Genomic DNA, 23,887 nt, shown 5'->3' with positions numbered 1-23,887 from the left:
ATGTCACTGTGTTTTGCAGCAGAACCACAAAGCTCCAAAACCTACTATAACCAAGATATTACACTGCCCTGACATAGAGGGGAGAGCATGTTTAAAAGTTACACAATTAATTCATTACTTTTCCTGTCATTTTTATTTCTCAGCCATGTCGATATTTTCTCTATATGCTTATGGAGTACTGTGTGAATAAGCTAATCAGGGACATACAAACCTACACCAACAATCTCTCTTTACAAAGCAAACATGCACCTATTGTACCAATCCCTTACAGATACTTACTGCTAAACTGGTGTGGTATTTAAAAAAAAACATGCAATCCAGCCACACTCTGCTTTTATTTTTGCTTGCATTATACCTTGTATTTATTTATTTACTTGTATATACCTTGTATTAGGTATACAAGCACACCCAATACCAGTACACACAAATATTTTATGAGTATACTTAATATTTACGTAAGCATTTTTATCTCTATCTCATCTAACATGTTGCAGCAGCTAAATTCTTTGAGAGACTCAATGCAGCAAAGTGGAAATGCATACCAGAAACACTGAGTTCACAACAAGATACTGAGGCCAAGGCCACTTTCATTTAAAAAACGCAATGTCAGCAGCCACCGAAACGTAGCAATTAAAGCATTCGCCCACAGAGTCAGAACACGAGGATCAATGCGTTCCCCAGACTGAAGGGTTCAAGCACACAGTGCTGCCTCCCAGCAGAACCTGTCCCCACCCCATCAGGATTAGGATGGGGCAGCCTCTACCCTTCCAGTACATCTGCCACTGCACAGGAAGGAATACAGAATCCATAGAGCCACAGTCAGTCAACAAGTAGGAGCACTACTATAGCCCAGCGACGACGGTAGTGCTTTGCAAGGGTGGAAATCATGGGTTTTGCTCTCGCCCCAGGGCTAGCTTATGCATACCACATTAAAATGCCATTATACAAAACACGCAAGTCTTACAAATAGATAATGATCTGGATTTGAACCTGAATTATAAAAGTAGATACACAACGTATAGAACAATAGATTCTATAGATACACAACTTGTAGAACTCAGTAATGAAGAGCTTTGTTTGCACAACTACATGTGTACCGCAGTGGAGAATTTGTGTGCTACTCTGCAAGTAAAATATAAACCACTTGGAAAAAGGCAGGAAAAGTTTTCTGCTTCCAGCTGTAAGGATTATCTAACTGATCTGCCCCCTCCACTTATGCCTTTACATGTGCACTTTCCCTTCATTCAAACTAATATAGGACATTAGATTAACAGTATATTTTATTACATATATATTACAATATAACATATGTAACATTCCAATATATAACAATATATATTTAGAACTAGACTAACCAGAAAAACTTCATTTACTTCTCCTGGGGATATATGTTAATTTGTATCTCTACTGGCTACCCCTCTTATTGTTTTAACTCCTACAGGTATTTGCTTTTTATCCCTATTAAAACAGACCTCAATTTCTTTTATATGACCAATTGGTTATATATTATTATGTGCCTGAAGCATATCAGAAATGTAAAATACTGGTAATAATAATTCTGGTATTTTATTGATTCTCTTAACAAGATTATTAATTTTATATTGCTAGGGCTGGGCAATGTTACTTTTCTACAAGGACTACTGAAAAGACAGAGCTTAATACGCACTGGATTATGATCCCACTCCATTCACATTTGTGTTTAAGGAATTAAATGTAGACTAAGTTTGCTTACAGGAACTTTCTGTATCATTGCTCCAATTTTACATTATACTATCCCTTTTTACACTTGATGCTTTGCATACTTCAGCTACATCTAGCTTGATTTTTGGGTGATATTTCTTCTTAAGCATTTTTTCCTCCCCCTGAAGAGGATTTACAAAACAAAGAAAGTATTTCCGGAAGTAATTTTAAAATCAACTTACTCCTCAGTCACAAAATTTACAGCAAATGAATACAGCCAAGTTCTCCTAATTAAATGCTTATTACATTTTAATTTGAAGTCAAAGCTTAATCATAACTAGATATACATGAATTCACTAAATTAAAGCATAGAGATAACTAATTATCTACTCTATGCTGATGATACAGGATATACTCAAATAACAATGACAGTAATGCCTTAGATTTCTGCTTTTATGCTCTCATTTATGTACAATACAATAGGTTTTCTTTTGCAAAAATATTAAGAGGTAGACAGGCCAATTTTCCACCTACACAGATAGACAAAAACAGATAGGGAAAAAACATTGCTTTTTCCTAAAAAATTAAAAACATTCACTAACCAATTTCTTATTGGTTTGAAAAAGCTTCACAAATTTTTCATAGACATTTCACATCTGTACTATGCTTACCTGTTCTTAAATTTGAATTTAGGAAGTGATCCAGTATTTTGTGAAAATGGTAACCCATTCCAGTAGCAATCTGAAAAAAGTAATTAAGCTTTCTCTACTCCTCTTATTCAGCGTTTGACCTATACTGTCCCTCCGGAAATAGATCAAATTTCCATTTGCTCAAAGTAACTTCTGAACTATTTCACCTTATGCTTTTTAAAAAAAAATAAACAACTTTCATTCACCACAACTTCAATGATAAGATGCTACTTTATAAGTGAAAACATCTGGAAATTCTTTGTCAACTGAACAGATGAGAAGATGAGGCTAAGTAGTCTGGGAAGGTATGCATCTGCTACAGAGATGAAGAACCCTAACAGACAGGGCTGGTTTCAAACATGAAAAAGGAGAATAATAACAATTACTTGCAGGCAAATGATGCAAATCAGCAATAAAGAATTCTCAAGACAGAGGATTCCTATAATATAGCAAAGAATCAGAAAATGGATTATGTCAAAAAGTTTTCCAAGGATGCAGTTTATTGCATAAAATACAGCTACAAATTCCTTGGTGAACTAAAATTAGATCCTCAACCTACACATAGACTAACAAACTTCAAACAAAAAGAAACATGACTATCTCCTAAAGCGTAATTACACAGTGCTGGTATTCATCATTTGAGTCTTTGGATTCACTCGTTGCTTTTGTGAAAGCAGAGGTGTAGACAAAAATCAAGATGATCCACCCTTTTTCTACCACCTCCTCGCTCACAAAGATACTAATACAAACCGTTCTTTAGTTGTCCAAGTGACATTCATAACAGAAAAATAAAACCGAAGAATACTGAAGGAAGTAAGGAGGGTAGGTTATACCAGTGAAAAGATTGCACTACAGTCACCTAATTATTATCTTCCATTCTTTTGTTGAATGAAAATTATACAGTGGTGGATCCAACAAACTGAACTTTATTATTGGATACCTGGTCCAATATATTTATGTTCTCCCTTGCATAGGCCAGTTACATTCTTTGCTATTATTTTTATTATACATTTTAAGTGTATTACCTACGTGAAATCCATCCACATTGGAGAAGTTTGGTTCATGGCTGTCTGTGACACTGAAGCCCTACAGACACCAGTGGCCAGGGGGCTGCTCACAACGCAGCTGGGGAGGGCAGCTCTCATCCAGCACACCGTTGGCAAAGGGACTCCACACTGGCCGTGAGCAGCCAGGAATGAAAGTCTGCGAATAGGCAAAGTCACCATCACACAGGTCCCTGGTGGCTGACATCTGGCTTTGAAGGCACAATTTAGTACGGTGCAGGGAAACCACACAGCTACTAGGTTTGCTCAATATATGTAGGTTCCCATTTGCTTTTGTGTCTCCCGCCCTTTGGTACTCTGCAGAACGCTCAAGCTTTGTAAAGAACGAACAAACTCTAAACTTCATCAGCAAAATGGGATCAAGTCTTTGTAGCAATGAAATCATAAAATAAACACACTTCACAGCCAGACTGGCAACTGAAAAGGGCAAGATGAAAAAGATTCCTGTCTGAAATGGAACTAAACAAAAGATTCCAGCGCTCGATGGAGGGATGCTTCTGGGCTGTTTGTTGCTGGGTTTACATTAGTCTGATGTAAAGGAGGGTATTCCTCCTCTTGATTGTAAGATCTTCTACTCCGTTGATGAGAGGAAAAATTTTAAGCATAAGAAGAATACTAATCAAAGCCCAGAATCTGATCATCTGTCCTCCAAAGAACTAAATGGATATATATGACAAGCAGTTAGCTGAAGATTGTTCTAGCAATTGATAAATAGGACAAAGAACAAAGAAAAATAATAAATGACGTATACATTAATTTAGTTGACAAGTTCTTGGTACACAAGTAAGTGGATCTCAAAGTTGCTAAATTTTAATTCTCAGGTCAGGTCATTAGAATCTTTTAATTGCGTAAGTGTTTGTCATTACGTTGATAGGGTATCACCAGAAACAACTGTCTGATACTGAAAATGCTAGAACACTAATTTTATACAAACTTAAGTATTAGCATATCCGTTGCTGGCTTCAGAATAACAGAGGTACATATATTTTAAAAGAAAAAAATATCAAATTACAAGTCAGTAATTTGATAGTTTTTAACCTCTACTGGAAACAAGAAAACCAATATTTTTGTTTGCACTGCTTCAGGCAAACAGTATTGCTCGCACTTGACCACTTATCTTTTAAGTCCTTCAGTTTGGGGAAGCGAGGCCTCTAAAGCGGCCTAAAGCCAGCTCGCATCAAGGACCTCTGTTACAAAGAAAATGCTTAAAACCACGACGGTTACAAAACTCAAAATCCTGAAAAACAACGACCAAGCAAAGAGCAGTTAACACTGCACAATTCATTAAGATTCTCATGATAAAGGGAGAAAACCACAGATGACCCATAGACCGAGATGCTGACGAATGATCTGCCGGTGAACAGCGGGATCCGCGGAGCAGCCTGCTGCTCACACTCCCTGCACAGAGAGCAAAGCACTCCACACTGTGAGGTGGTGAGGTTTCGGCTGGCGAGAGGAGAAGAGTTAAGGAAAAAAAAGAAGGGAGGCTCTGCTGGAAGAGTCCCAGTGGTAAACAAAGTAAATCAGGATGCGAACGCTGCCGCTGCAATGCACAGTTTGCAGCGGGAGCAAACTTCTGAAGGGGAATGTGAAGGTGGCCCTCCCACTGGGCTATCTAACTGCACCACAGATTCAGCTATCTTTGTCACAAGCCACAAGGGGACACAACCCACAAAGTCAGGAGCCCGTGTCACACCAATTTAATAGCAAAAAGTAAATGCAGAAGTTCAAAAAGTGAGGCTTGTGTTTCTGACAGCAAAGTTTCAATAAAGAAGGCTTTGAATGTCCCCATTTTTTCTGATGGTATGTTATACCTCCTGATCAGAAACAAAATTTCTCATTCCTAGTCTTTGACTTTTCTTCCTTGAAGTTTTAAGACCATTGTTTTTCCATTTTAAAGCTTTGAATAATAATTCAGAAGATTCTAGATTGAGCTGTGTTTACTACATTCTCGTCTGTAGCACAATCACACAAGAACCCCAGCAAAAAGAAAATTATTAATAAGGAATAACATTCCCTCTGCTATTTATCCAGTAAGAATGAAAAATAAGTTAGTTATCCAAAAACAATGAAAAATAACCCTGGTATGCAAGAACAGTTACCTGCTTTTTACAAACCCACACTCAGTATTTTAACACACTATACCTTAAGGTTTAAATGAGACAGACCTCTGGTCACAGTAAAATCCACCTACTATTTCACCAGCTAAGGAATTTTCCAGATGCAAGTAAATAAGGAATTATCTCTCGCCACGTACACAGGCTTGATTAAAGTGGAATCAGAATGCAAAAGCTTCTGTCACCAATCCCTCTGGCTCAACCTTTAGGGTACACAGCCTGCCCTACCTGACACCCTTACTTCCTCCCCATTGCTTATGTACCCCTTCACCGTGATGCTGGGGGGTGCTCGGCTCCCCAGGGCTGCTCTCCTCTCTCCTCACCTAGCAGTGAGAGGTAACAGCAGTAGCATGTTGCAGGGACACAAGGAACCTCCACAGGTCTGTTGCCCTCCTCCCCACCCTGATGGGATTTCTAGCTGCTATCCCTCAGCGCCTTCCCTGCCAAGGAAAAGCAGCAGCAAAGGGGGCCCAAGCAACTTTTTGAGAGATAAAGGAATTTACAAAAACAAACAACAAAAATAAGGTCATGCTTAACTACTTATTCTTGCCTAGTTTGCTAATGCCAAACCAACCACTTGATTATGTTGAAGGTGCTAGTGTTTCAATAACAAACTGAAGGACTAGAAATCAGACTCCATATACGCCTTGTTAAGCCAGGCTTACATCAGCTGTAATGCTCGCTCTGCTGCAAGACACCAGAACTGTTTAACAGCGCTGTCTAAACTGAGAGAGATGTTTAGACCTTGGTATAGGTAGGAATGATTTTCTGCACATTAAAATGATACATCAGCAGCAATAGCATTACATGTTCAGCATCCTTTCTCAGAGTTTGTACCTCCTGGAGACGCACCGTGCAGCTTACAATGCAGCTGCTCAGCTGCAAGTGGAATCCAGGACAGACCCATATATAAGCGTGTATGTTCAGTTGCCTTCACAATCGATAGAGACAAAAGTATAAAAGGATGCTTAGGCCTCCTCTGTCTGTAAACTTTCCTCTTGGCTGATTTATAGATATATCTTTATTGAATTTAACCAGACAAGTATAAGCAACAGCCTACACACAGATGCATACCTGTGTAATTAGTTGTGCTAAACTAAACTCCTAATTTAGTTCCCTAGCTATGGGAATTAGATTTCCGAGCTGACAGCAGAAAGGGTCTATGCAACACCCACAGCGACCAGCAGCCACCCTGTGTCGTCTTCACAGCAGCAGGCAGCTGCAGGCTGACCACTGTTAGATAGCCACCTTGCAACAAAAAGAGAGGAAAGGCTCGGGCAATGACTACTCCTGGGAAGAACCATCTCTGTCACACAAACCTGTGCCAGTCCAACTCTAAATTGCGCTGAAATCTGGCAGACTTGCTTTGTTGTTTGAGCAATGGGTTTTATCCAAATTCACAGGATGCCTGTTAGGGCCATTATGTAAATTTAATTCAGTAAAAAGCTGCATGCAGACGTGGCCTCCGCTCCTGAAGCATCATTCCACAAGCGGGGTGAGCGTCCCAGCAATGCCATGTGTTAGGTACTGAGTAAACAGTTGTTCAAGACCTCCTGAAACTCTTTCTAAAAGAAACACTACAACTAAAATGACCACCTGCTTTCAGAATTGCAAGAGAAAATTTTTAAAGGTGCTGACCACAACGACTGATCTTTTCCATATCTTTTTTACAGTGTCCCTATGATCCACATGGAACAGAAAGTATCTCTTGTCTTTACTTGCACTCTCACACTCATCATGAGCATAAGTAAAATACAGTGTGACGGAGGTAAAGGTAATATTAGAAAGAATATTGGTTAGGCATCTTCTTGCCCCAATTAGGCCAACAAAAAGACTGAAAAAGAAATTCTAGATTTTCATTACCTCAGTTCCCATAAGTGAAAATAACCACCTAAAAACATGACCAGTTTCAGCTGAAAATAATGTCTTTTACATTGAAATTTCAGTAGAGCAAAGCGAAAGTGAACCACTGAGACAATAATCTTTTCATTATATGAAATATTAACTTAAATGTCCTTTTTCAAAGGAATCTCACGATTCTAAATGCAACATAGGTGTGAACATCATGACTATAAAAAAAAATATCATGGAGTAGATGTTGCAGAAGTGTTTTCAACGAAGACACACAAGAAGTCACCCTGTACTTGGCGCTGGTGAGGCCACACTTCAAACGCTGTGTTCAGTTTGGGGCCCTTCACTACAAGAAAGACACTGAGGTGCTGGAGTGCGTCCAGAGAAAAGCAATGAAGACAGTGAAGTGGCTCGAGCCCGAGTCTTATGAGGAACAGCTGAGGGAGCAGGGGTTGTTGGGGTTGGAAACTGGAGAAGAGGAGGCTGAGGGGAGATCTTACCACCCTCTACAACTACCTGAAAGGAGGTTGTAGGGAGGTGTGGCTTGGTCTCTTCTCCCAAGTAACAGACAACAGGACAAGAGGAAACATCCTCAAGTTGCACCAGGGGAGGTTTAGGATGCATATTAGGAAAAAAATTTACAATGAAAGGGTTATCAAGCATTGGAACAGGCTGCCCAGGAGAGTGGTTGAATCGGCATTCCTGGAGATATTTAGAAGACAGGTAGGCATGGTGCTGAGGGATATGGTTTAGTAGTGGACTTGGCAGTGTTAGGTTTACACTTGGACTAGATGATCTGAAGGGTCTTTTCTAACCTAAATGATTCTATGATTCTGTAAGAGTAAATAGCTGTCAGAAGTAAACTAGAGAACTTCTAGGCTTCTTCATACTCCTGCTTTTCAGTGACTCTAAGAATAAGTGTCTTTAGACCCTTTTGAAAACTTTTGCCTAAGAGTCAACAGATACCATGCAAGTCAGCTGTCTATTTTCAAAATAAAATCTCGGTTTCGTTGTGGAATTATCATTAACAGACTTAAAAAGTCATTCTCTCTATAAATATACCTTCTCAATACTCCAACCAGCTTGTTTCTTGGCTTTATTCTGCTGAACAGATGAACTACTGAACACAGTATTACCATTCTTCTACTGTCATGGTCTGTCTTTCTGCCTTTCATGCTGACAACATTAAGTGCTTATGTTATTATCTTAGAATATCTATAAAAACAATAGTTCATACACATGCATCTGAAGTGACCTAGAAAGATCTTGAAACACTTGCATTTTGCTATGACCACATACAGTTTTACCACTGAGGTGCTGAATAATTCCATTCCAGTATGATTATGCATTCAACTTCCTTGGTTCTTTGATTTGTTTTTTTAATCACTAACTTAAACTAACGTAATTTTTGTTGACATTGCACTTATTTTCTTGCCCTCATATCTACAATGGAGCATAAGACCTTACTTCTAAATAAGATGCTAAACAGGGTATTAAATTAGTTTTCTAATTAACAAAACAAGCATATACAAAAGTGCTCCACAGGCATGAACAGAGAAGAATCTTTGTACACCAGCACGATTTAATTAACATAGAATGTCTTGTTTTGCAATTCACAGCAATGTCTACAAAAGACAAAACCAACATCTATCCATGTTTAGTCACTGAACAGATAGAGAATTGTAGTAGGTGTCAAGGATAATATACACTGACTCAATACATTGAATTTCTTAGAAAATGAGCAGAACTTACAGAAAATGATGTGCCATCCTTTGAAACTGCAACTGGGTAAATTCCATCTCCTAGACGCACAGAGAGCTCCCAGCTACTTCTCTTTGATTTAGCAATAGGAATTCTAAAAAAGAAACAGACAGAAGAAGGATTTTTAACAGAGATTTCATGCTTCTCCCATTTTAACCAGAAGCACTTACTTCATAGGATGGTCATGAGGCATATAAAATATCGTTAATCTATGGACACAGTTGGAGAGCACACTTGAAAAAAAAAAGCCACACCTAAATATATTTTTGTGTGAAATGGCATATAAGGAGAAAATGCTCTACTTTCTTTCTAGATTTGCCTTGGCGCACTGGGTATGCTGATAAAGTTATAGGAGGCTCTTGAATACAGCCAGGGCTTGCTGCAGAATTAGCTCAAACAGGATGAAAAGCAGAATGAGAAAAGTGGGTTGGCAGGAGAATAGCAACAGTAATAGCCGGAGCATTCTTTTAAAGGGCAAAATATAATCACTATTTCTTTCATCTCATTCTCAGTAAACCTTAATTAAAGGCCAATTACAGACAAAAGATTCAGCCAAACAAGTAATTTTATACTTAATATACATTTTAGAGTATCTCATCTACAGATCCCTTCAAGCAAACTGAAAAAATAATGATATATCATCACAGCCACATGCAATAGTATACCTATTCCTGCAGCATTCTGTGGCTGCACCAGCTATCAGGTAATAGGAGAAACCTGAATCTTTTCAACTTTAGCTTAAAGAAGCACACCTGACAGCAAAGGAATGAAACCTGAGATTCCATTCTCAGAAATCTGGAGTGCAACAAGTAATTTTTAGCTATTTTATTTAAATGTATATTTTATTTCAGTTTCCTCATCCTAACTTCTCACGTCTCTTCCACTTGCTTGTAACAACTGGTGTCCAAAGGTATGCTACAACTTTTCTGTTATGGCTAATATATGGCAGCTGCCATATATTAGCATCAGCAAGCACCACGTAGCCTAAAGAGAAAGCGTGAAGGTGGAGTTTAAACTCCATTAAAACAAAGACACATTATTTTGGTACAGCTTTTCTTCCACAACAACTCCTACACACATTTAGATTCTCTGTAAGAAATCTATAGAGATAATGAGTTCATCACCATTAGGTCTCTTCTTCAGGATAATTTCTGCTATAAAGTTCATCTATTGTGCATTATAGAGCTTACTATACCATTTCACTGCAGCCTTCAGAGTCTTAAAACTTGGAAACACGTCTCTATCGTGTCATGTCCATCTTCCTGAGGATTCAGGTGCCCAGTGAACCACATCTGCCCAAAGGCAGCCCTGAGGTTCCCTGTGGAATCAACAGGAAGAAGCACCTGTGAGGCCTTCAGAGGCCACAGGAGGAGAAATTGTCTGCCTAAGCCAAGAATAAGACACCGACTCTCTGTGGATTTCAACAATTATTTTAAAAAGGTTGGGTTTTTAGACACTTAAAATCCAAGCAAGTACAAGCTTATGTACCTAATCAGACAAGGAGTTTCCAAACATTGTGCCTTGTAATGTGCCTGAAAAAGGAAAATGGAAGCTTGACAAAGAGATGCACACTTATCATTAGTTACTTCGGGATCCAGGCCAAGTAAGGCCTGCACCAGATTTTGCCTAACATCTTAGCTCACCTCTAGCTGTCACTACCCATAAAGTTCATGAAAACAGATACTGAAAATAACCGGTTCCCATACTAATGACGCCAAGTGTTACCTTTCGCATTTAACATACAGAGACAATTGTCAAAACAACAGATCTGAGGAAATATCTAAGGCTCATTGGGTGCAATGACATTTCGCAGCACCTCGTCTTCAAATTCCTGTATGTCACCAAAACATTTAGACTGGCTGATAGGAAACGTGACAGACACAGGAGTTCCTGAAGAAGAGGAAGAGGAATTGAAGAGGAAGAGGAATTTCCTGCACAGGTAGCAGGCAGCAAACCGAAAGATGTTTTCATTGCGCTTCCTGATACCAGAGCACCAGTAAAGAGGAACGTAGCAGGGTTTTGGCAGAGCCTGGCCAAATTCTCCATGGTACTCCACTGCAATAACCAACAGGATTTAGTGGTTTATAGCAACTTCATATTTCTTCTATAAGAGGTAAAACCTCATCCCAAACACAGCTGAGTAGATCCGCTTCACTGGTGGCATGAGATTCCTTATAACCTCGCTGGCACGGCCCTGCTTCATATTGCATTTGACTGGAAGTGACCTCATGAATCTGGCTGCTGGCCATCAAAGGAAAGACAGTCTCGTTCTCCAGCAGGGATTATTTTTGTTCGGTCCTGTCTTGCTGAGCTTTGTCAAGTGTATCTCCAAACAGGATGCATGCCTCTTGAAAGGCATGACTATGATCACTGCTTCGCCTGGGTTTCAAACAGCCACACAGGCGTATAATTCCTCTCTCCGCAACACTGGTGGTCAGGAGGGCAAGGTCGAGAGCTGCATCTAATACCAGGGACACAGCAAGTTGTACTTCCCTCCTAGAATTGCGAGATCCATTTGCACAGGGACGTTTTTCAGCTCTGCTAACCAAAAGCCTGTGGCGTTGTAACTGTAACCTACAGTTACACTGGCTAAGTCAGATACTTATATTAGCTCAGGAGAATCCTACTTTTTCTTCATTAAATCAAATTCTTTTCAAATAAATTATCTTGTAGTAGACCCCGTTTTGATGGGATTCAGAGGTTTGGGGTTTTTTTTTTTTCATATTAGTAAGGATCACAAGGTCCAAAAGTAAGGATCAAAGTGCAAGTTTCTTGAATATGGAAAGGAAGTTGCTCAAGTCTGTGAACTACTTTAGAAATGCAGAAGTTTCTACAAGGCTAAGGGACCTTTTGGTGGGGTTTTCTGTTGCTGTTTTGTGGGTTTGTTTTGTTTTTTTTAATGTCTAAGTCCTGGTGCATGGGAAATAATCTCTCTGTTCTTGGCCAAGGTTGCTTCCTTAGCTGAGAACTCTTCTAAGTCCTCCAAAGGGAAAACATCTGGACTTCTGAATATATTTTGCACTAGTTCATGGAAAACTCCACAAACTTCTGGCTATTTTCAAAAATGTGGAATTTTTAAAATTCTACACAGTGGGCTGAAATCTGGCATATTCCATTTACAGAAAAAAAAATACTGAAAGAAAAAATAATGCCACGATAAAAGACACAAAAAACTCAAGGGCCCTCCAACCCTAGATTCAGAAACCACACAATGTCTTTCATAGGTTTCAGCATGCCCTCCCCTTTCTTCTCCCAGTTTTGGCAGATGACATATCAAAAAAATTTACTTTCTTTACATATAAAAATATACATGTACATGTATCACCGTCTGCAGGAAGCAATGCAAGTCTGGCAGCAAGATGAGCGCCAGGTGAAGGGGAAGCAGGGCCACAGAGAGCTGTGCGCTGTCGTCCCTTGCCAGCAGTATCACGCACAAGGAGGAGAGAGCAAAGGCAGCACAGTGACCGCAGCGACAGGAGGCGGGTGTTACGAACTCCCTCCGTGCAGAAATGGGCACTTCTGAACCTCTCCACTCCATATTGCCTTCTAAAGGGAAGTGCCACGAGCAATAGGGACACAGATGAAAAGTATGGTGATGGCCGGGTTTTAAGTCATAAAAGCATTACTCTAAAGCACTGAAGTTATAAAAACATGTAAACAGCGCGAGAAGAAAAACAGCAGTGTTTGTCTGCTTATTTATTTTCAACTTCTGTTGCTGTTTGTTCAACTACAGACGATGTAATGGTCCCATAATTTATTTCATACACTGCAGAGTGTATTATGTCCCTTTTACCCCCAACTGCCGTGGCAGAGAGAGGGAGATATTTTATAATAATGCAGCAATTATAGCTCCTGCTTTCTTTGCAAGTTGTCAGAGAGGAAAGCAGACAACCACTAAAAATTTTAGATGGACACACACTTACCATGCACGTGGAAAACAGACACTAGTTAAACCATTATCTAGTCTAGTCAAAAACAAATAACGAAAGAAAACAGACATTCACAAAAGCAAGTAATAACTCCATCCTGGCCTGTCCATTTTGATTGTCATCAACCAATCAGGTAGAAGGAACTCAATAAAACTACAATTTTCTGCAGTTTGTGGCAAATAAACACCCCTCTTCTGATTACTGTTGATGATGTAATGAGCTATGATAAATGTCACCAGCTCCTAAAGGGTCAGGAAATTGAGTATATATTTATTTATTTATTTTATTTCCAATTCAAAATGTGAGTTTAACACTGGGGGGAAAAAAACTTACAAATTCTCTCTACTTCTGATATTTCTGCTGCATAATACTTTACGTAAACACAGAGAAACCCCAAACTATCATAACAAATTCTCCCGTTTTGAAAGATTATAAGCATTTGAAAACCACATTATATGACACTCCGTAAAGCTGTTTTTCAATTGTGCAATTACCTATTCAGCAGTTAAATAAAAGTGAAATATTGACTTAAAACAATGTTAATGGTCAAAGAATCATTAAGAAATCCTTCATCATAACTTTCACAGCAGGTGGCCTGTAAAATGATCAAGAATAATGTGCTGGATTCTGTAGCCACCAAGGTCAGTTTCTGCATACAAATCTTTGCAGGGGGAGAAAAAAAGACCTTCAGAAAGTGGGCCATTCATCTGAACCAAGTTCAGAGAATTTCCAGCACTGTGAAAAGATATGTTATGCAAGCACATAGATGTATTCAGTGGGGGTAGACTGAACCAGCTACATGGAGACTACAAAGGAGCCCTCCCATGGCTCATGAATAAGTCGAGGAAATGATCAGAAAAAAATGGAGAGATGTTTAGACAGATGGCCCACTTAAAATGCCTGGGACAGGGCATAAGCAATTTTAATGAAACTTTAGATCTACCATATAAATTGTTTCTTATTTTCTCCGCCCTCCCCCCTCAAAAAAACTCGAGAAAGGCAAATAGAAATTTAACAACTCAAACAAGAGCCTATCTTATGATGTTAAAAAAGGAAAAAGGGAAGTAAACCTCACACTTTTGAGCATTATTGGTTTAATAAGTTCATATACAAAGAAATATCCTTCACAGAACCTTCAACTATCACATGAATATAAAAGCCGGGGATGGATAGATTAAAAGAATTCTAAACAGAAGTGTACTGCCAAACAAAACAAAAGTCTAAGCTTTACTATCTGAGTACTTTCAACACTTTCCAACATAAAAGTTCATCGTTTCACAGAAAAGATAAAAGCAGCACTTTCACAGGATTATTTTAAGAACTAAAATTATGTGAAAGGAACCTAAGAATCTGGGAATATTTTATTCAGCAATTTGAAGTATTTTCTACATCTATTCACACATGTTTTCTACATATATTCAGATTGATCCATACATACATATCACGTGCACTTTTACATAAAAATGGGTTTTCCTTCTTTCTGCTTTATGTGCGCATATGTATACATATATCCCTTTTACCAAGAGTATGAAAATATACCATCATTAGAGTAAATTATAGTTCTGCATGTCATACAAAATAATAACCTCTACTAGCCTATGTGCCAGCTGATCAGACCAAAAGGCTGAAAGAATCACTCGATAGTTATGTCAAAATGATTTTATATTACATTTTTCTTACATATTGCATTTAGATCAATAATAAATATGCATATTTATAGCCACATACTCTATCCAAACAGCGACCACAGGAAAAAAACGAATTACATGGAAGGTAAACTATAAAATAAAAAACGACTGCTTTAAAAATATGCTGTGGAGTGCACTGTGCTTTGATTCAAAACAGCGTACATCTGGATGCTTCCTTTTCCTTTAATAGAAGCCTTTTGGGGGATTTGCATTGACATAAGGGCCTGCAATCCAGTGCCCAATGAAAACCTCCACTGCCTTCATCAGTGAACTCCAGATCAAGGCTAACGAAACAGTTAGAGCTAGATCTTATAAACCTAGGGTGAATCTAGCTGCCCAGATCTAAGTGTGCGGGCTCAACCCCTTTCATCTTTGTTTAACTGGCAAGTAAGCCTGCAGACAACCTGAGCTCACCCCTCTTAAACTCCGAAGGTCTCTAAGCGTGCAAGGGTTGGGTCCTGCAAACAGACACCCAAACCCTCCTGCTTTGCAGCTAGACCCCCGTCATCCTGGAACGGGGGCAGGAACTATGGTCCTCTGCCAAAGCTGTCTCCATAGCCTTAAGGAGAAGGTGTGCTCCAAGCATGCAGGCACAAACATCAACAATTTGAAGCCTCTTGAAAAATCTTTAATGGCTCTTTTACCTTTGAATCTATCAGGAAAAGGAAACAGGATTGCTGCTATTGCCCGTCTTGTTATAATAAATTCATGCTTGCAGTGCGTACATCCAGAGAATGAAAGGTCTGGGCTATCAGTCTCCCTCAGCCTGCGAGGCTTCAAATTCCATCTCTCAAGAGAAAGTGCCAGGGCCCAGACAGGCACTAGGGGACTCACCATCCTACCCTGCTGACGGTAGAAAGGAATGAGAGATTCATGGAGACTCAAAGAATACAGCTTTGCAGCCTGACGATGCATCCTCTGGGACAAAGAGTTTTGGCCTTTGGTCCTACGCCAGGAAATTTCTATGCACTCTGCATTTAACAAACTGGATGAAACACAAAGCAATCCTGGGAGCTGCAAGTACAGCCCAAGACCTCTCAATTTCAGGGGAGGGTCAGACTGTCCAGTCCTTCAGCAGATGCCAGCATACCTTGAAAATTACAAATAAATAAATGTAAAACATGATATCTGAAACTCATTTCCTCTCCTATGGCACGTCAGGGTCTACTTTAGCATTTGGTTTCTCTTGGAAAAAGGAAACATAACAAGCATTAAATGCTGGATAAGAAACGTTGCTCCTTGTCTGATTGCACGCATTTGTGAGATGAGAAGCAAGGAAGCTTCAAATCACATGTTCACAAGTACAGAGAAAAGACATTTATTTTCCATACAATTTACAAGTCTGTGCTTCCGATCTGTTCTTTCAAACCATCTTTCCTAAATCAGCAAAACTATTTCCCAAAGAAAGAACTACTTGCAAGCAGGTGTTTTTAATCAGATCAGTCAACAATATTGACTTATGTGTGCTGACAATTGTTATAGAGCGAAAAATCTGAAAATCTGTTCGTCGTCAAAAAGAAATTTTGGGCTATTTTCTCCTCCATTAAAGTATTTCATTTCATAACCGTGTTTCTCCATAACACCCTTTGTTTTTAATAAGAGTTTACTTTGGGCAGTTGGAAAAATAATACACTCCACAAAAGGAAAATGACAACTCCTTTTCCTGTACAAGAAGGAAACTTACTAACTCTCTTATTGTGAAGATATTTAGGAATAGTCTTACAATAATTGGTCTCACTTCTTTTAATGCTCAAAGAGCTTCAGAACAAATCACTGTGATGCAGTAGGGAGGACTACAGCTCTTCTGTTAGCATCATCCAGTAGCAGTTACATCCTTCCATATAACACGAGGTATTGGGATGCAGCTGTATGTTGGGCAGCCTGCTTCCTGCACCTCCATTCAAACAATGGCTGTGCCCAGTAACAACGTGCTATTTTTCACTTTATGTTAAGTTGAGAATATTATGGGTTTCCTGTGTATGTTAAAAGTAGGCAGCAAGCAATCTCTAAACTACTAATAGGAAAGTGGAGGTGAAATGATTAAAAGATCACCTACTGATAAGTTTGATAAGGTAATGAATGACTATTCAGTTTTACAACTACACATAAGACAACTTTCCATACTCAATTGTTTTTTGAAACATCCAAGCAAACTCCGTGTTAGGCTTGCTCTATTCATCCCACTACTGCTGTAAACCTGAATTCAAAGCACATTCGCTGCTTTAATCCATCATCCCTTTTATCAGAATTTAGAATTTCAGTAATGACCCACTTTTTCAGTTGAAGTTCTGGAGAGTACAATAACCCAGAAGTAATCAAGACAACATACAGTGGGTGAGAGGACATCGGTGCTGTAGTTCACATCGGGAGTAGTTCGCAAAGCAAATTATCCCGATCGTCTGCACTCACCCTGCTTTGGATCACACTGCAGAACAGTCGGAGGAACCAGATTCCCGACTGATGCACCTAAGACAGAAGGCAGGCTCCAGAACTGCACCCAGCACACTCCAGCCACAAATGGGCATTCAGTGCACAGGAACTGGACTAGAACTAATCAAAAGGCAAATATATACAAGTGAGAGTATCAGCTCCTCATCACGAACTAGAAATCCACTTGTACCAGTACACACTCTAACAAGATTAAATATCGAAGAATCTTTTATTCACATAGAGAGATTTTGATCTTAATGACAATGTCTGCAGTTGCACTCCCTCAAACCCACAAGTTCAAGTATTTAGTTTAGATATTGGGCCATAGTTTAAGAAGTAAACAAAAATTTGATACTTAAATTCAGGCTCAAAACCCTTTATTTAGTTGCCCCAGTAAAGAAGAGTCAGTTATGTTAAGGAGTGCTTAGCACCTGCCAGCTCCTCCATTTGAAAGCAATGAGAATACTGCAAATACTGCAGCACATTTGGAAAATCATTCTGCCAGTTTGCAGGACAAAATACATATATTGGAAGCAAACTTAAAACTCCCATTTAGAAGAAATCTTGGCCTGACACTCCAGTGCTGTCTCTATTCTGTTATATAATAATATTTTCTTGAACACATCATTGTTTTTCTCAGTAATTTACGAGGTTAATCCACCAAAAACCCATTAAGCCTTTCGTATTCAGAGATACACACCTGCACTGTGATATCCACCATTAAAGGCAGCAACATCTGACTGAAATGCAGCATTTCTTTAAAGAATAAAGTTTCTAAGACCCAATTCTGTGAAACCTGTCAGCACTTGCTCAACTTACTAAATCAAGAACCAGATCAGGAGTGAGACACAACTACTACAGTCAAGGAAATAGGAAAGACATCAAGATAAGGCCACCTCTGAGGAAATTTGGCAACAGCACCAGGAGTAACATCCTCCTTCTTCAAGGCCCACAGGGCCACCATGCAAACAAATGAAGAATTACAAATTATATTAAGCTAACAAAAAAAAAAAACCCCAAACAAACGGTCTTAGAGCCAAACTGAAAATACCAAAATACCTTCTTACGGAACATCTACAAGTATCTTTTTGAGGCTATTATTAAAAACTATGTATTGAATGCTACCTTTCCTGTGTTGAATAGTTTCATTTAGGCCTCTCACCTAAGACTTACTACAGTCCCCTTTTGATGTGTCAGTCCCCTCAGAACTGACCAGATTCTGTTGCTAAAAGTATGGAATGATTTTCTTTCTGCCACAGTTTGCAGTACCAATGATTTGACTTGGTCTCTCTGAAGCCTGTCACATACGCGATATGCCAAAGGTCATTATTTGAAACAGATTTCCTTTTTTTTTTTTCCTGTGCATCCTGGAAAGCACAATGCTTGCACCAGACTTCAGCAGGGTTCCAAAATATTGTAAGAGCTCACCCATCACCCAGAGCTTATCTCCTGCAAACTTACTTGCAGCATCCAGGAGCTTAACCATCTCATGCCAATGCGATCACTTTTGTAATACAGCTGTATTTGTTCTGTTATGATTTCTCCTCTATATGGGACTTAATTCAGGAAATACACAGAACGCGCACTCATGATGGCACACAGTCCCAGCAAAGGGTGGTCAGATTTTTCCCTTACTAGCCATCATATATGCCATAGTGTAAGAAACAGAAGCTGGCCAAGAACAGTGACTAATTTGCAACAATGTATTTTTCTAGACAGTGGCTAGCTTTTCAAAAAGATGCTTCTTTACTGCATACACAGGATCTAGTGCCGTGTGACAGCACAAATACCAATGATGTATCTACTAAGCCACAGACAAATGCGATTAGAGCATTTGGCTAGAGGTACTCAAGCCAGTTTCCAACAGGCAACGTGACAGCTACTTCCTCTCCTTAACACGTAAAAAATGTGGCATGTTTTGCAGATTCTAAAGCTTTGTTCTCTATTTCTTCTGCACTAGATTCCTATGGAACAAATTAATGCCACTAATTCTGTTAAGTTAAAGACAAAAAAATATAGTAATGACAAAAACCCCAGGCGTTCATTAAAAATTATATTAGATAACGTAAAACATGCATATCTTCAATAAGTACTAATTCTTCACGTCTAGACAACTATAGCACATAGCAGAGCTCCAGTGACTCACATTACCTTCAATACATCTTCTACTGCACTTTCGGCTTACATCCGGAGTTCACACCACTGAGCTTTTGCCACCTGGTATTAAGGATCCTTTCCCTTTATAACTAATGGAAAGAGAAAGGTACCTCTCCACAATGAGTTAGATCTGAGATAGGCTGAGCTACGTTTAGGTGATGCTTACCTATATTTACTACGTTACTTAGGCACTATGAATCTGGGCCACAGAAACCCAGGCTCAAATTGTTATCTAACAGAGCCATACGTATTCAAAAGAAGATAAATCTCTATTGCCTTCCATATATTTTCACCCTTTTAACAGGACACCTGCTATTGTTCATATTACAGTCTCACAAGTAAAGGGAAGGAAGCCAATAAGAAAAAAATTGTGCATAGCTTTCCTACTTAGCTAAAGTGATGTGAATGAAAGAATTTCAGAAGAAATTTTTAGTTAAACTAGGGTTGATTTTGAAGGACATAAAATTTGTAACAACTAGAGTCTCATGCTCACTATTAATAGAAGAGTCTTCTGCCCACTAAAAGCTTTCTGCTGACTAAAGTCAAAGTAGAGAAGCCAGACTGTGTAGGTGAGATGGACCCAAGGAGTGGCAGTAACACAACTGCACATAAAGTTTAACATAAAGTGGGTTGTCTTCTTAGATCTTCTTCTGCTTTTTTTGGGAGAATCATGACCAATAAAGCATGGGAACACAAAGTGGCCATACTGGGTGGCCCAAATATCCACCTAGTCCAATATTCAGTGATTGACACAGTAGATAGTTAAATAACATATAAGAATAGTACAAGAATGTCGTCACACTTCTACAATGTACTTAACTAGAAGTTCCTTCTCCTTCCTTGCCTTTTGTCAAGACAATTAGCACTAACCAAAGTAGTCTGGTAATCCACAAAGCAAATAAGTAAATTCCCAAAATACAAAACATTTTTCACACACTATATATATAAAAAAACCTATATATATATATAAAAATAACATGACCCATATATAACATGTGCCATATAGGTACATTTTTTTTGCTACAGAAAACACATTTTACTTTAAACATGATTTCTTACACATCCAATTATTATTTAATGAATACGATTACACATATTGTTTAAGAAGATGGGACTGCTCCTCCTTCTTAGTAAGCTAATACATAAAACTATTTTTCTGTGAACATTCCTATTCTATAAACAACCATGAGTAACAACTTATCTGCAGTCAAGAGGATGTTCAAAAAGAACACCAAGACAATTTTTACTGATACAGAAAAAACAGACACATTTTGAACAGAAAATATAAAGTAAAACCATGACATGACATACACTACCTGACTGGTTTTGATTCAGTGTCTGCAACTATGCCCACTGGTATCTCCTGAAAATTTACATGGAAAACTACCGATAATCAGTAAAGAAACAACCAAATAGAAAGGTAAAAGCCAAAGTATTTTCAAAATACACCTTCAGAAGTAGTGTACAGCAGCTGAGAGAGGATACCTTAGGAAGATGTTTAGAACTGGTTCTCACAACTTTGCCTTCAACCCCAACCCCTCCTTTGTACTCTCCTGGCTCCTGCTGAGGGAATTCATACCCCACAACAGCCATGTTCCCTCTAAGCCCAAAGTCTCCTCACCCATATCCAATATAATTTCTCTAAAATGCAAATAACTGCAGCCCCTTCTGGGCCTTACTGAGCGAGACAAGCTGCCCCCATCTCTGAAGAGATGTGTCCCTCCCTTTAAGGGCTGTGAACGCAATGATTTCTCACAGCAATCCAACTTTTTTAAACCATGAAACAGCAAAATGCTGTCAGCTCTTGCTACCCCTTCCTTCTGGGATGATGGATACGAATGACTGAAAGCTAAGGAAGTTGAAGAGAGTTGTGGAATGGTGCTGCAGCGCTCGATGTAAGGAGACTGAAGCTTAAATGGCCATAAGACCACCAGGATTTTGGAAATCACAACAGAGATTCACTCTATTCTTCTGAAGGGTTCACTTAAAATAGGTGTTAAGACTTGCGAAAAGGAAGCCTGTACTAGAGACAGAAACACAATGTCCAAGATCAAAGAGTGGAAAAATCACAGCTAATAGGTGGACTTAATGTCACTATGCATCTTAAAATGGTTGTGATTTGCCTAAGGATATGAGAAACAGGAAAAAAGGATTTGCTGCAGAGCAGTGTGGGGAAAACATAGGATTTCAAAGAGAGGTGCTCTCACTACTTCAAGGAACAGAGAAAAGCTGTTGGTTTATGGCATCTCCCTTGTCTAAGGACATTAAGGACTGGGTGCAGCCAGACAACAGCCTGCTTCAAATTTCGGTGTCTGGCAGAAAAATAGGCAGCAGGGTCTGGAGAAAATCATTACTGCATGACCACGGTGTACCAGACCACCACCCATGGCAGAGAGAGGAGCCTCAGAAACACATACCACAACACTGGGGTAAAGACACAAGCTTAAAACCTAGGAAGAATAAAATTTAATCAAATATCCCAGATTTTTTGAGGTGCTTTTAAACCTGGAATTTAATAGGCAAATAAATAAATTATTTGTATCATCATACTATGAACTGCAGCAAGAGTAATTTTACTTAGCACCACAGAGAGACAGGATAAAGACCTGTTATCATCTCCTTTCTAAGTCAATGGGTAAACATCCCCGGGTTCAAAAGAACCAGGTCCTGCACTATTCTTTCCTGCCCAGTCTTTCACACACTACCGGCTTTGAAGATACATGTTAAAAGGGAAGCCACAGCCAAAACAAACTCCATTCACCACATCTAACTACATGGAGAAGTAAACCATTAAAGAATGGTCTGTAAAAGATATTAAAGAATCATCCATAATCACAAAAAGGAAAAGTCATGTGAGCAGTCGCAACACAGAACCGGGGGAAAATACCCAGGTATTTGAATACTTACTATAAGACATCAGAAATCTGGATATCTTTTATTTAAGGCACCAGCTTTCCCAACTATCCCACCTGAAATATGATGACATATCCATGTAGTTTTCTTTTGAGATTCAAAACACCACCAGGTTACGGAGACGAAAATATAAAGCATCTATGGTGGAACAAAGACGACTACCTGAAATGGAAGTAGCAGATCACTGATTCTGAGTTGTGCAAGTCTCAGGCAGGAGAGTCCACTCCAAGATAGTGAATAATGGCACAATTAGCAATGTTACCTCTCAAATACTTCTCCCATTGGAATTGGGCAAATCTACATTGTCACAGAGCAACAAATGGGCCTGTGGTCTTTCACGTAAAGAAATGAAAAAAATTTTTTTTTTTAATTATCACTTGGTAATGCAGATACCAGGAAATGTCTTATCAAGAAAGTGAAGAGAGAGCTCTCCAGGATTTCTGAGAGAGAGGCAGGACTCATTTTTCTCATGAAAACGTTTCTCCAATATTTTCACTTAAACACACACACGCTAGAACTATGCAGAAGTGAAAAGAAAGAAGCCTTAGCTCAATCTTATATGTTTACACTTTTAATCTTACCCTTAAACAAGACTGAATTGAGCATAACTGCACTGAAGGTCAGCTTCTATAACGGCATATCAAATTTCAAGCCAACAGCTCTTATATTTAAAATATGTTAGATAAAAAGGTAATATGCTCTCTGTAAGAGTTCCCTTGAGGTTAGAAGAACCAATAAATTAACTGTTACCATATGTTTGGCTCCTTTTGGCAAAATTCAGTAACAAAACACTGCCAAACCTCTTTTGGCAGGTAATAATATTTGGTAGCTTATAGTACAACTTGGAGAAAAAAGGAAACTGGACAGAAAGCTTGGAAATTAATAGAAGAAACTACATTTCTATCCTTGTATAGTTAGCTATATGCCGTTGAAAGAAAAATTCTAACAAAGTCAACTCTATGGGTCTCATCTATAATAAGCAGCTGTCTCCTCAAAAAAAGCTGTATCAAATGCAAATCCAAACACTCCAGCTAGTACAGTAATGCAGATATTAATTTGTTTTTTTAAACAATGCTAGATATGTATGATCTATTTTGCAAATGAGAAGCTTTGTAAAATTAGTATTCCAAAGCATTAAAATGCATATTATTAGTGCTTTCATTACAGTGGGTTTATTTCATTATAAATGAGCAAAGTCTGGACTTATTTGCAATGCCATGTTCTTAAGTTTCACTTATGTTAAAATTAAATACTTCCCCCCCCCATATTTTATACCGACATAATTGGGAATAGAACAAGACGGATAAAAAGTCTTTAACACTATACCTCTAATTATAGACATAGAATATGAAATTCTGTGTATTTTAAAGACATCTATTACAGACTTTTTTTTAAATTCCAGCTAACTAGGTGGGGGCGAACCTAGCTGGTCCTATTCCTTTACCAAGACAAGTGGGACAGGCTCTATAAGGTCACAGTTATATGAAATCAATGCTTTTTCAGATATGGAAGCATCCGTTTCATTTTATTTTTGTAACCACCTATTCTAAATTCATTATTATTCTCATTTCCAAGAAAATGAATATAGCCTGTTGTTCGTGCCATGAT

General features: G+C 38.7%; 1 protein-coding gene across 2 annotated transcripts in view; it reads right to left on the bottom strand.

Moving 5' to 3' along the window:
- PCCA (propionyl-CoA carboxylase subunit alpha) overlaps positions 1 to 23,887 on the bottom strand; it is a 294,708-nt gene that overhangs the window by 103,537 nt on the left and 167,284 nt on the right. For both annotated transcript variants that reach the window (XM_054188011.1, XM_054188012.1), the window contains one exon: positions 9,154 to 9,256. In XM_054188011.1, the coding sequence (XP_054043986.1) occupies positions 9,154 to 9,256 (103 nt within the window). The remainder of the gene's footprint in view (positions 1 to 9,153; positions 9,257 to 23,887) is intronic.

The sequence above is a fragment of the Rissa tridactyla genome, chromosome 1 (assembly GCF_028500815.1).
Source record: "Rissa tridactyla isolate bRisTri1 chromosome 1, bRisTri1.patW.cur.20221130, whole genome shotgun sequence".
In the NCBI taxonomy this organism is placed as follows: Eukaryota; Metazoa; Chordata; class Aves; order Charadriiformes; family Laridae; genus Rissa; species Rissa tridactyla.
This window is presented reverse-complemented; position numbering and strand designations above follow the sequence as displayed.